Below are 14,683 nucleotides of genomic sequence, written 5' to 3' on the forward strand. Positions count from 1 at the left end.
TTAAAATATGCATTAATTATCTTGCGTGATAAGATTTCCAAAAAAGAAAATTGGGCAAGTAAAGAAACCGGAGCAAGGAATAAAATAGGTATTAATTAGCAAAAAATAGTATCGGAGTATTTAATTAAAAGTATTTAGACATGGTTTATCAAAAAAAAAAAGTATTTAGACATGGCCACCTCACATTAAAAAATTACTGAAATTTTTTAAATTACTTGATGTCAAAAAAACAATCTATACCTGTCTCAAGTATCAATCAATTAAACATATTAGCCAGAGCCTCACAGTGCACCAAGTAAATTGGATTGCCAGTTCAGTGATTCAGTGGTAAGAAGTCACTGTGAAAGCAATTAAGAATCCAAACCGTTGCAACAGTTTCAAACACAAGTTCTTAGAAGAAGCAAGTTTAAGTGTTTAACTAGGATTGTTTTTCTTCTCTTAAATTGACGGAAAAATGCTTCAAAGATCAACCATCAACTGTGGTTGATACTCCAGCAAATTGAGCTAACCCTCAAGGTACAAAACTAATTATTGTCATTCATAAAATACTTATAAAAAGAGTGTTATAATGCATTTTACATGAATTCTCCAAAAATTGTAATGAATGAGAATAGTATGAATCAGCCAGATTCACGTCACAGAGCGATTGGATAAAGATCTAACAGTAATGGCTGCCAGCTGATGTAAAATCCTCTCCTTCAAATATAAGCAAACTCTCTTCATAAGTGAGATTCATGACGATGAGAGCCAGCATGAAATCCTTCTGTATAAGCCGTACTCTTATAAAGCATCTGTAGAAAGAAAGAAAGAAATCCCTTGCAATAAGTTTGAATGAATCAGAGATGTTTCCGACTAACTGATGCATAAACAGACTGTGTGAAGGATTAACCGGTATGCACTTATTGGCGAAAAATTATTTTGAAGAGATGATATGATAAACAAGCAGCACGAATAATCAACTGATGTAAGTGCACTTCATAGCGCGCCTGGGTTTTCTCACCAAATGAATGCCAATAACAACTTACTGATGTGGAAATAAGAATCTAACAGCAAATAGCATATATGCTTTTGAAGGAAATATTATGAACCATTATGGTAGATCTAGACTCCCGCCTTCAGATGTATTCAGTCAAATTTACATCAGACTTAACAAAAAAAATAGTATGCATGCATTTTTGCTCTTGAAATCTTTTCAGCACTTTGAATTAGACACACAACAATTAAAGTAAATTAAGGGGGAATATGATATAGTAGTATTAACAAACCAAAGGTGACCAACTTCAAAGTCACAATACATGACATAAAGAGATAAAGAGAGAGATAAGTCATAGGAGATAACTTACAGCTAGGTGGCTCAGCTCTGAGGAAAGACGTTTTCGGATATTGTCAGATGCTACAGCTCCAAGCTGTTCGCCATGCGTTGATATTGTCTCCTTGTTAATCTTAATAATGAAGACATTAAGTTTGAATCCAATATAATCTTTCTATGATGTATTGATTGATGTATTGTTAAATCAGAAAGTACTCACCTCAGAAAGTATTAGCGCAGAAGTTCTATCCAATATTTCATCCACAAAAAGCTGGGGATTAGAAAAAGGTGTGGATGCAGCTGCATTTGCAGTTTTACCTTTTGCAGGCATGTTCTTTACAATTTTCTCCGCAGCAGGCTTCTTTACAGGATTGCCTAAATCAAAAAACATTAAATAAAAAGCTAATTTAGAAACAAAAATAAAAATACAAAGATCATATGGCTTTTATTCCTAACACACGGGTAAATTAATATTTTTTTAAAAAAAATAAAAATTAAAAAAACCTACTACCATAAAAAGTCAATAGCAATACATGTCAAAATGACACGCGTAAGCATTAGTTGGCAATTAAGCATTAGTTGGCAATGATATGGTCTCTCTCTCTCTCTCTCTCTCTCTCTCTCTCTCTCTCTCTCTAAAGCTGAACGCGCATAAAAATAATTTCCGAGGAAAAAAAAAGCAAATTTTAATTAGAATATAATACGTACATCACAATTGAGCCAAAACAAAATCGCACATTTAGTTCAATATATTGCAATTTGTTCAATATGCACATGAAATGACCTAAGGCATTCCCCAAGCCAATAAATAAGTACGTAGTAGTTCTAATATTCATCTAAATTTTCCTGCTTTAATACACCGCATTTTCGAAAGGCTAGAAAACAAGCTAAACAAAAAATTCTGGAGTGCAGGATAACTTTATGTCAACTAAGGTAGAACTTTATCAATCTTCAAGTTTGATTTTCAGTTTTTTATCTAAAACACACCTCAAATTTAACTTTATTTTTAATCTTTCCAAGCATTTTACTTAGCTTTTTACACATATCAATTGGCAAGTCCCAAGTCAAGATATTACTTGCTCGGTGATATTGCAATATCCTAGAGTGATTGTTCATCATTGACGTGGTCTCAATGTGCTTGATTTTTACACAAAAAATTCTTGAGTGCAGGATAACTTTATATCAACTAAGTTAGAACTTTATCAATCTTCAAGTTTGATTTTCAGTTTTTTATCTAAAACACACCTCAAATTTAACTTTATTTTTAATCTTTCCAAGCATTATACTTAGCTTTTTACACATATCAATTGGCAAGTCCCAAGTCAAGATATTACTTGCTCAGTGATATTGCAATATCCTAGAGTGATTGTTCATCATTAATGTGGTCTCAATGTGCTTGATTTTTACAAGTTGTCCTACGTGGGTAAATTAGCTGTTGAAATTTTCTCATCTCAATTGAATCACTTCAAAAACTGCCAATTAGCCTGCTCCCATACTTCATAAAACAATTATGCTCCCATTCCTGATTTAGGTGAATTTTTATGGCTTCAGATTTATAACAGAATTAAAGCATAGATAAAATTGCTAATTTGTCTAACTCATAAGTAATTTCGGAAAACAAAAAAAAAACAAAAAAAAAAAAAAAGATCCCTAAGGATTTCAGATTTCTTTGATTTGTAAGCCATTTCCTCCACCATGCCTTTATCAAAGTATCTGAGTTTGGAATATGTAAATTGCAAGTCTACTATTTGGTATCAGAGTTAGCCCAATTATCTATATTTTGATGATGCCTTAACATTTTGTACAAGCACAAGTTCCAATCTAGGGGAAAAAAGATTATGAAGATTAATTCATCCAAATGTAAGGTTTATTTTGATCAAAAAACATATGGAGATTGTGAAGATTGAAAAATGACCTTTGAGGTAATCTAAAAAGATAACGAAAGCATTGGCTTCACAAGTTCATGTTGAGGTAGCTGTCCAACTTGATAAAATTTCACACAAGATAAACAAGCATTGGATTAAGGAGCAAAGAGGTAGGCAAAACAGAGGTGGTAGGTGTGGCATGGTAAAGACTGCGAATACTTAAAGCCAAATGACATGAGATCTGGTAATGAAAGAGGATCCATAGCAGGAAGACCCTCAGCATTGAAAAACCCCATTAAATGTTTCAATTGAAAAAACAAAAAAAAATACATCTAAATCTTGAAGAAGCAAGAGCAAGTCATCTGAATTTTTCAGAACTAGCTAACACAGGTAGCCAGTTACCAACAAAACGCTAGTCAATTTTCACAAAGAACTCTCCACCAATATAAAGTTTAAAGAGACAAGAATTACCTGTGACAAGGTCACTATTTGCAGGTTGACTTTTCTGGGGAGCAGGTTCTGTGGAGGCTGCTTTTGCAGCAGCTTCAGGTACAGCAATGGCATTAGATGGTGCAAACGCAGCCAAATCAGGAGGTTGGTCCTTGCCAACAGGAGGATTAGCCTACATTCAAACACAGTGTAGCTTAGCTTAGCCAAAAAGTATCACTCTGATTCACCAACATAACCAACCAAAAGCATGAAATGCATTGTGTTCTAACCTCGAGATCAACATATGCAGGTTCTCTTCCTAATGATTTCAGAAACTTGTCCAGGCCATCAGTAGAAAGAGCTATCACAAGTAGTAACAGACACATCATGAAGAAACTCACATATCATACGATGGCCAACATGTAAAACACTCAAAAACCCCCCATGCATATTAGTATTTTATTATTCCCAATAAAACAAAAAAAGGAATGAGAATGAAACACTACTACACTATGCCGTTCCAAAGAACTGTGCACATGAACGAACCTTCCTACGTACCTATAGACATGTCATTAGATAATGGGTGAAACATAATGCGCCTCTGAGTTCTCAAACCTTGATCCAATAACAACGAGACGTGCCTTCACAAAAAAAAATACAAAAATAAATAAATAAATATATTTATTTATAAATAAATATAAATATTCTTCAAAAAAAATATATATATATATATATATATTATATACTACCTCCGTTAACGGTTATTTGCAACAAAGGGGTCATGCGCGGACTCCTAGGCAAAACTTTTAAAGTATGATTATTGAAAAATAAGGACACTTGGTTAAGTATTAATCCTAACTAGAAAAAGCAATTAAACAAAACCCATAATCACCTAAACTCAGAACCACTTAACCCAGAAAAAACACCACCGACAACCACCAGAACCACCAAACCCGCCAAACCCACCGACAACCACCAGAACAACCAAACCCACCAAACCCACCGGAACAACCAAACCCACCGACACTCAGAACCCAAAACCACCACCGAAACCCACCAACAAAACCCAACCACCACCAAAACCACCGAAACCCCACCACAAACCCACTCCAAACCACCGAAAGTCCAAAACCCAACCACGAACCCACCCAAAACCACTGAAACCTAACCCACGAACCCAAAACCACCGAACCCCTGCTCCCACAAACCCAGCCAAAACCACCGAAACCCCACCACAAACCCAATCACCACCAAAACCACCGAAATCCCACCACAAATCCAATCACCACCAAAACCACCGAAATCCCACCACAAACCAGCCAATACCACCGCAACCCCACTACAAACCCAACCACCACCACAACCACCGAAATCCCACCACAAACCCAACCAATACCACCGAAAACCCACCACAAACCCAACCACCACCAAAACCACCGAAACCCCACCACAAACCCAGGCAAAACTACCAAAACCCAACCACGAACTCAACCACCACTAAAACCACCGAAATCCAAGCAAACCCACCCACAAATGACCCCAACAAACCTGCAAATCCACCCATAAGCCACCAAATTCAACCACAAATCAAGCAAACCACCGACAAGATCTGAAACCAACAGGTAAGATAGTTTGGAACTTGAAGAGAGATGAGAGTTGAAGATGAAGATGAAATTAGAGATGGAGGAGAGAGAGAAAGATGATACGAGAGATGAAGGAGGAGAGAGAGATAATTAATTTAGATTAAGGTTATAATGTTTTTCTAATTAAGTGTAGTATTATGTGCTAATAAGTTTTAAATAAGGGTATTTTGGTCATTTAGATAGAAAAAAGTTACTAAAATAGAAAGAAATAAGTTTGTTGCAAATAATAGATAGTGCCCATTTTTAGTAAATGTTGCAAATAACTGTTAACGGAGGTAATATATATATATATATATATAAAGGTTGAGTTTTTGAATTGTGCTTATACAAAATGAGTTGTGCAATGAAATATTCAGCATTTGATCCAAAAACAAATGCCACTACTTGTTCTCATATCTATTTAACCGGACGGGAAAGTTGCCAAAATTTCAAAGAATTGTCAGTATTATACATTACAAAAAGTAGTTTAATATGTGGTATCTGGTTTGAGTACAGGATATGAGAAGGCTACCTATACCTAATATGATGGGCCTTTTATGGGTCTGGCACATATCATTACATTTTTTTGCACACAAATATATAAAGAACGACTATTATTGACAAATATACTGGTACATAATTGAAATTTTATTTTAGTTTTCTGCTGTATTTAACCAAACCACTTACAGTTGAATGTTCACTCAGGCTAGTCGGCACCCCCCCCCCCACCAATAAAAATAAAAATAAAAAAAAAAAAAAAGAAAGAAAAAGAAGTCCTAAAAAAAAAAAAAAAAAAACACTGCTCTGTTAAGCAATAATAAGGAAATTAATAGAGCTAAGCTGCCTTAGCTTCTTAGAGAGGGAGAAAAGTGGCAGACAGAAGACACTGAAATTAACAGTCTTCCATAGCTGCTAGCTGTAAAATTTAATCTACAGAAATCCAGATGACTCCTGCCACCCAAGATATTATCCCAACATATCAATTATCAAGTATGCCTGCGACAAACAAGTTGAATTCAAGTATTCAGCAAGCATGTAGGTCAACTTGATTTTTTTTTCAGCAACCAAAAGCCCAATGCATTAACATTGATCCTTCTTATCACTCCATTTTATTATTTAGGTCTAGGCGTTTTCAACCTAAAGTCCTAAACCCTGGATCAGAAATTTTTCTTGATTTCTTATCAAAGTAAACTTTAGTTTGTAGGATTTTTTGTGGACACATTCACATACAATGGATTGATAGGTTTAGCAAACACAACAATGTCACATAATGACCTCGAGCACAAATGACCAGCATTATGGACATGCAACCTGTTCAATTTCCTTCCAAGTTCCAACAAACTGACTTAACTATATCACCATACCTGAGACGTTAATGGAATAAAATGTGCTTAACATAACACTTCATTTTCTTTAGTTACAACACTTCCCTTTTTTTGGAAGCAACATTCTTTTCTTGACATATGGCTTCTCTCTCGGACATCACATGGGTGAATCTCTCCCTGTATCTCACCTCCCCCCCCCCCCCTCCATATGATATGGAGACCATATGTTGTAAATTATAAAAATAAAAATGCAATATATGAATTTAATGAAAAGGGCAATGCAGACAAAGCGACCATAGTCATCAGCTAAATTAAGTGATTAGATAAGGCTTAAATCCTTGCAATTTAAACATAATAAATGGGAAATAATTGGGAATGAGCCTTTCAAATAGCTCACCAAGTACAAAGGATATTGCATTTAAATATCCCAATGAAACAAGACAAAAACTATACCTTGCAGATTCATTCACTACTGCAAATGGAGTTACACAACCCAGTGGCACCTGGAAAAGCCCAGAAAACATTAGTGCCAAGGTCCTTACCCAAATTATAGTATAGTACAACTGTATAACATATAGAACTAACAGTTAAAACTGGCCAACAATGGCATGTTCCTCTCTGTCCAAATTGATTTCATACTTCTTATTGGGGCAATCTCAAAAAATTGTCTTATGACTTACGACAAAGTATAACATTCAACGATACTAAAAAATAATGAAAACATTATGCAACAGAAACCTGACTATAGGTCTACATGCAGACACCCACCTGAAGTACTTCACCTAAGGCTTCTTCAGGCGCCATTCTTAAGCCTCCTTTGCCCAAACCAAGTCTCACAGATAAAACTGCTCAGCTTTGAAGCATGAATACTTTCATAAATAGCACAAAATTCAAAAAGAAGCATTTTAGCAACAATATAAAACCTATGTGATGGCTACATCGGAAACACATACCTTTCATGTCTACTTTGGTTTCTGCTAGGGCAGAAATTATGTAATATCTATGTTTTTTGTCCTGAAAGTACCATTAAAACAAATAATGAAAACCCACATCACCATTATTAAGTATAATAGGGAAAAGGGGGTAAACACACACACACACACACACACACACACACACACACACACACACACACACACACACACACAATTTACCTTCAGAAACAAATTTTTGCAAAAAGCACCATCCACATTAGCAAGATATTTCAGCTGAAGCAAAGAAAAACCATATTAGTACCCCATTATAATTACACAGAAATACAATTGCAAAAACGGATTTTAAAACATACCGCTGCTTCCACCGTTAGAACCACAGGATGCTCATATTTCTCAAATTCAATTTGAAGTTCCTGTAAACCCCACCATTAATTTCACTTAAATATAATTGTAATACGAAAGTAATTTATAATAACACATCTATTAGTATTGTTTCTAAAGTTATCATCAATACATAATTAAATACATGAATCAAAATTTGATCTTGAATAAGCAAGCATCTTAAATTATACATAATCACTAACTTGCAACATCAAAAAGATTTCAAATTAAGACATTGAAAGATTAATTACTACAATATCCAATGATTTCATTCAATTTGATTGTAAAAAGAGCAAATGTGATAGAATAAAACCTTCAAGCGTTCCAGGAGCTGTTCCTTGGTATAACCCATGTTTCGCCTCAACAACGTCGGAGCTAATCAACACTTCTGAATAAATTTCAACGATGAATACAGAAGTACAAACTAAACAAGATTGAAATTTGAGTATAAAAGAGTGAACAGCATATCTTAAAACCCTAATTTATAATCCAATACCAACATAACTTTAATTATATTACTGTATCATATAAAAAATAAATCCAATTATAGATTACAACTATAATTAGCGACTGTTGAATTGCATAATCAACCAATAAGCACGGACATACATTTTCAGCTGTAGTATTAGCATGTGAAGGTGTTGAATTAAACAATTTAGGGTTAAATTGTAGAGAATAGAGAAGAAATCAAAAGATAATAGATTAGGGTTTGATTGTAGTAAAGGAATCAAAGGATGATAAAATAGAGATTAATGGTGTCTTACCAGTTGCAGTGGCGGAGGTCGAAGGAACTCAAGGGGAAAGGTAAACGCAGTTTGTATAGTTCACCCGAGTGTAAAATTGTAGTGTTCACTTCACCTTAATAATACAGGGTAAGAAACACACAAATGCATGTGATAGAAAATTAATTAGGCTATATTTTCATCTTTATTCTATAAAAAACGATAAATATTTGTTGGTGTAAATTTAAAAGCCGATAATATATATATATATATATACTAGTACGTACCCCAGGCGATGCCCCGAGTTCTCTCCGCAATATATATCTTTATGTTTTAAAAATCCTTACATTAATTCGCTACTTATAAAGACGGGTTAAAGTTGTGTTAAAAGTATTTAAAAGTTATAATTATTTATCTTATGCGTGTCACACTAATTCATATTTGTTGTTTACCTGACGTGGCACTTGGCGAAAAATCAAAATGTCAAGTTTTGTTTTGGTTGATTAAAGTGTATCATAAATAAGTCCTGATTTGTACAACTTTATAAATTTTATGATATAAATTTAATTTAACATATTTATAAGATATATTTTTAAAGTTACAATCTACTTATTCATATGGAAAATTAGAAGGCCTATCAGAAATAAAACTATAAATAACTTTTTTTATCTGAAATAAAACTCTAAATAACTTTTTTATCTTAAAAAAATCTATCTTAAATTCTCTTATCTAGCGTTAGAGGTGTCATACTAAATCTTATATGTCGTCTATGTGGCACGACATTTGGCGAAAAGTTAAAGTGCCAAGTGTCGTTGTCGTGACCTGGCTAAAAGTTTAGGTTTATATATATATACTAGTTTTGTGCCCGTGCGATGCCCGGGTTGTTTATTAAATTTTAAGATAAATTTTTAATCTATGTGTCAAATTTTAAAACATATCATTGATACAAAATTAGTTAGGAATTAATGTGTTTTTGTGATGATTTAAACTATATAGTAGGCATGTAATGACTAATAATAATAACATTGGTGAAAAACATTTGTTGATCCTTAAACTGAAATAATGACCCTGTCCGATATGACTTGTGACCCGACTCGATTGATAGGTCTACACACAGTAATAAAATTATATTAGATTGTAAAGTATGTTGTTTTAATTGATTAGAATATATTATAAATAATGGATGTGGTGCACTTTGAGCTAATTCCTTCGCTCCAAAATAAATACTATGATACAAAAAATAAATTTATATGATAATTTATGAGTGTTATAATTTATTTTTTTTAATAAAATTATAATTTAATTTGTACATATGAATATTGTTACTTTATCGAAAATTCAACTCTAAATTAACAATTTTATCCTAAAATTTTATCCAAATTTGATTGAAAATAGAATTCTAAATTAATTTTTTTATCCTACAAATTGAATTCAATATAATTCTATCCTACGTGGCGCGACACTTGGCGAAAAATTGGAACGCCAAGTGTCGCTATCTCGTCGTCTGGCAAAAAATTTAGATTTATATATTAGTTATATGATTAGTGTAGACACCTAAAAATGTCTCCCCAAAAACCAAAATCGATGATGAACAACCTTTCACCGCTACTATTGGTCGGGTTCAGTATTTAATCCCGAGAGTGCTTAAAAAATCGTATTTAATTAAATTTAATTTTTGAATATTCCATAGATCAGTCTTGATGTTTGGTCAAAGCATAGTTTTTTTAATTTCAGCCCAAACTTTTTTTTTATTGTTTTATTATTTATTTTGGCCCAAACCTTTTATTTATTTTATTTACTTTTTTTAGCCCAAATAATAATAAATCAGAAATGGCCCGAAATTATCAAGACACTTAAAATGTTAAATGAAATTAGGGTTAAAAATGAATTTAGACGAAAAAACGAACTAAAAACTCTCGCGTCACGGCAATAGTCCACCGTGTCACGGGAAACTGTCTCGTCTGACGGTGGGATTCCCCGTGACACGGGGCACCTACTGTGACACGGGGGTTTCTGTGTCCTTTCCGCGTAAACCCTTAACGCGTTTTCTCCCCCGTTCACTAAATATTTCCCGCGTCACACAGCTGTACACCGTGTCACGGGAATGTTTACCGCCTGACGGTGGGATTTCCCGTGTCACGGTACACTTTGCCGTGTCACGGTATACTTTTTTAGGGTTTTTATCTTTTTAGGGTTCCGTGTGTTCCCTCAGCACATTTTTTCTATAAATACCCCCTCATTTCTGATGTACGGGGCATCAATTAATTCTCTATTTTTCTCTCTTCAATGCTCTAGCCTAAACATTAGCCTACCCTTCTTCTTTCAAAATTCCTTTTTCAAGCACTCCAAGGAGTCTATACTTTACTCGTGGTTCTGTCCTTAAGCCAAGGCGTGAAAGGTAGAACTGTTTGAGGGTTTGACCCCAAATCAACTCTATTTAATTTAATTTGATTTAATTATTGTTTTATTATTATTTCCTTGAAGTTACTAACTTGTTTATTATTTTATAGTTGCAAGCAAACAGAATCAAAGTAAGAATTATGTTCCTTTTATTTCTATTATTTTTTTAACGATTTTATATTGTTGGAAATATTGTTAAATTGCTTCCAATATTAATGTTTATTCTATTATATTTATTGATCACCATATTGCATGTTTAAAGGGAATATGTAATTGAAAATCACGCCTAATAAGAGAATTTGGACAACCGGTTTAAGTTCCTTTTTAATCTTGTTATTAAATCAAGTGATCGCAATATATTAAAATTATATGTTGCATTAATATTAAACCAATTTAGCTTAATAATAGTTTGGAGCAAATTGAATATTTTGTTTGTATGCCTTTGTGATCACAGGAAAACTTTTCACTATAAGAATCGAGTAGAGGCCAATACGGGTGAATGTGACTCCATGACTCACTTCGTACCATCATCCCTGATCCTCCTTTCGTGGTTCCGAACCATATGGAGTTAGTAATCTCATGGATTATGAATGGGGTGTAACCTTCACGGGTCAATCGTTGTTGCCTTCGTTGTCCCTTTATCGTGGTTGCCTTTTATGATCCGTGAACGATTTACATGTTCCTTAAAAACTTGTTGGCGGCTCCCTACTTTATTTGTCCCTAATCATGTTAAGTCGATTCCCACTTCCTATGAGTGCCAAGCATATTCACACATGCTTTAACGTATGCGCACTTCGAGCGGCGCCTACAATTAGTAATAAAAAATTATGAAAAAAAAGTTGATGAACTTATGGAATATCTTTTTATTGTTTTAAAAAAATTAAAGCCTTCGCAATCTATTAATTTAGCTTAAATTTGAACCTTTGAAACAAATTCCTGTGTAAAAGTACAAAAAAAAAAACAAATCTAATCAAAAGTAGTTTCCCAACAAAATAAAAATTAAGAGCAATTTCAAATATTATAGGGAGTGGGAGTAGTTTTTTTTTAAAAAAAAAAACAAAAGGATGAGTGAGAGCAGTTATGATAAGGTAATTACTTATAGTATTTTATAAAAAAATAATTTTAATTTTTTAGGGCTTGTTTGGCATCATTTTTGGTTTTTAGTTTCCTGTTTTTTGAAAACTAAAAACCAAAAACAGGAAACAAAAAAAGGTGTTTCCACTTTTTTGTTGTCAATTTTCAAAATTATTATGATTTTAATAAGTTTAAATAATTTTTTATTCATTATGTGACATATATCATACTTCCTCCGTTTTCTTTTACTTGCAACACTTTCCTAAAAAGGAAATGTCACAATACTTGCAACACACTATAAAAGGAAAGTTACTTTAGGAAAAATATACTATTTTCATTATTTAAAACATATGACCCACTAAATTACACTCCTAACAACCACTCATCCCATTTTAAAGTGTATTATATCATGTGAACCCCACATTTCTTAAATACTGTGAAAAAGTTTGTGTTGCATCTAAAAAAAATGGAGGAAGTATATTTTTATACAATAAAAAACCAAAAAACAGGAAAACCACAACAATGTCAAACAAACCCTTAATTTTTTATTTTAATTGTGAATAAAAGAGGTAATATTGAAAATTGAGAAGGGCAATTTGGGGGTAGTGAATTTTATCACCCAAAAAGCCCTTTCTCTTTATATATTACTATAGATACTCCGTACTACAGAATTCAGTAAAAATAATTTTATTTCAATAAAATTAAGGGAAAAATTGTCATAAATAAAGGAAAAAATTTAAATTACCACCCTAAAATGTATTCATTTTCTAAATAGCCACCTTTTTAATTTTTTATTTTATTTTACCACCCTTAAATTAAAAACTGCTCAGATTACCACCCATTTCAAAATTTCGGTGGAGTTTTCTTATGTGGGCCCCACCTAACGACTCTTAGTGGTGACAGGAAGAAGATGATCAGTAGTAGTGGCAATTCAGACAACAAGCTCTTGTTTTTTTAGTTGTTTTCTTTAGGTTTAAGGTTGTCTTGTACTCAATAAATTGGTTTAAGGGGGAGGTGGAATGATGACATGGATGATTGTAATGCTTAGACATAGCCGTTACTAGCTATTAGGTGGGTCCTCATAACCAAAATCCATCGGAATTTTAAAATGGGTGGTAATCTGAGTAGTTTTTTAAATTTAAGGGGTGGTAAAATAAAATAAAAATTAAACAGGTGGTTATTTTGAAAATGGATATATTTTCGGGTGGTAATATAAAAAATTTCCTAAATAAAACGACCTTTCAACGGTCTTCCAAAAATAAAACGACATTTTGATTATCCCGGACCTTTGACATGAATCTGCTCATAATAGGATGTAACATGTTGGTAACCTATTTAATAGGTTAATTGTGACATGTGTCATAATGTGATTGGTCAATTTTTTTATTTTTACATTTTCCTTTATTTATAAGAAAAACATTTTCTTTTAAAAAAACTAATTTTATTAAAAAAAAATCATCAGCCCTTCTCCACCCACAAGCCCACCACCAACCCGTAACCCATCCTCTCCACCCAAAAGCAAGCGCAACCAAAACCTGACCTTCATCCACCACCGGCACCAAAATCCACCAGCGGGCCTCGCACCCCCGACAGCCCAAGCGAATCCGATCCCACCCCACCATTCCGACCGAAACCCCCATCTTAGACTTCCACCACGAGCTCCAATTGCAAACACAATCACCGACAACATAAAACAACCGCCGAATCACCACTAGAATCGATATCCCATCTCCAACCGCCCTGACCACCGCTCTACATCTCCATTCTTTCATGACAAACAACCCAAGAAATCCATTATTCGAGGTTGCGGGGAAGTGTGAGGGCTTGACGTGCTAAGGGATGCGGGAAGGGGAAGGGGATGTGTGGCGTTGCGGCAATGGAGGGGGAGGGGACCGATGCCTGTGGCGCTGAACCGAGGAGCATGGGGAGGAGGTTGAAATGGGGAATTGAAAGGGTTGAGCGGAATTGCAGAAGGGGAGGTTTATTGGGTTTTTTTTAATTAAGTTTTATTTAATTAAAACATTTTATTTAAAAGAAAATTAAAAAATAAAATACCCTAAGCAATAACAATGTGACATGTGTCCAGACTTACCTTTGAAACAGGTTACTGGTTTTTTATCCTATTTATAGAAGATGCATGTCAAAGGTCATTTTATTCCGAAATAATCAAAATGTCGTTTTATTTGTGGAAGATAGCTGAAAGGTCCTTTTATTCTTGACAATTTTTCCTAAAATTAAGTTTACTTCACTATAAAAGTATAAATAAGATTAATCAATAGGACCTATATTTGGAGGTGTTCTAATCGGAATGTTGTGAGATATGGTTATACGTCGGGCCAATTAGCCAAATTGGTATAAAAATTAACACGCTTGTGATATATTGGTATAAACGTTATCGCCGGTGACATATTGGTATAAAAGTTAGCAATTTGTGACAAAATGGTATAAAAGTTAGTCACCGGCGACATATTAGTATAAAAGTTAACAAATTGCAACAAACTGGTATAAAAATTAACAGGCTGTGACATTTCACCCTTCTTTTCTTGCCGAATGAGTTTTTTTTTTTCTTTTTAAAAAAAAAAAATAAAAAAATTTGTTTTTAATTCTCATTTTATGATAAA

General features: G+C 33.7%; 1 protein-coding gene across 4 annotated transcripts; it reads right to left on the bottom strand.

Moving 5' to 3' along the window:
* Positions 1-305: 305 nt before the first annotated feature.
* On the bottom strand, positions 306-8,782 carry LOC110717314 (prolyl-tRNA synthetase associated domain-containing protein 1-like). 4 transcript variants are annotated; one of them, XM_021895968.1, is made up of 13 exons: positions 8,631-8,782; positions 8,192-8,254; positions 7,839-7,898; positions 7,705-7,758; positions 7,504-7,564; positions 7,319-7,395; positions 7,004-7,053; positions 4,162-4,244; positions 3,894-3,964; positions 3,646-3,796; positions 1,530-1,684; positions 1,344-1,442; positions 306-791 (listed from the first exon to the last, which is right to left on the bottom strand). In XM_021895968.1, the coding sequence occupies exons 2-13, from the start codon at positions 8,216-8,218 to the stop codon at positions 720-722; spliced, it is 960 nt and encodes a 319-aa protein (XP_021751660.1). In that variant the 5' UTR covers positions 8,219-8,254; positions 8,631-8,782; the 3' UTR covers positions 306-719. The 4 variants fall into 4 exon arrangements, with proteins under 4 accessions (XP_021751660.1, XP_021751658.1, XP_021751661.1 ...); XM_021895966.1 differs by having other exon boundaries at positions 8,180-8,254; XM_021895969.1 differs by having other exon boundaries at positions 8,192-8,251; positions 8,631-8,737.
* Between the last annotated feature and the right edge of the window lie 5,901 nt (positions 8,783-14,683).

The sequence above is a fragment of the Chenopodium quinoa genome, unplaced genomic scaffold (assembly GCF_001683475.1).
Source record: "Chenopodium quinoa cultivar QQ74 unplaced genomic scaffold, ASM168347v1, whole genome shotgun sequence".
Classification (NCBI taxonomy): Eukaryota; Viridiplantae; Streptophyta; class Magnoliopsida; order Caryophyllales; family Amaranthaceae; genus Chenopodium; species Chenopodium quinoa.

Bases quoted from the DNA above. Each gene is read 5' to 3' on its own strand.
- LOC110717314 (XM_021895966.1), bottom strand. From the start codon at position 8,218: ATGGGTTATACCAAGGAACAGCTCCTGGAACGCTTGAAG. The intron at 7,899-8,179 runs GTTTTATTCTAT...TGGGGTTTACAG, and splicing joins AGCTCCTGGAACGCTTGAAG to GAACTTCAAATTGAATTTGA. The intron at 4,245-7,003 runs GTATAGTTTTTG...TTTTTTGTGAAG, and splicing joins GTAGTGAATGAATCTGCAAG to GCACGTCTCGTTGTTATTGG.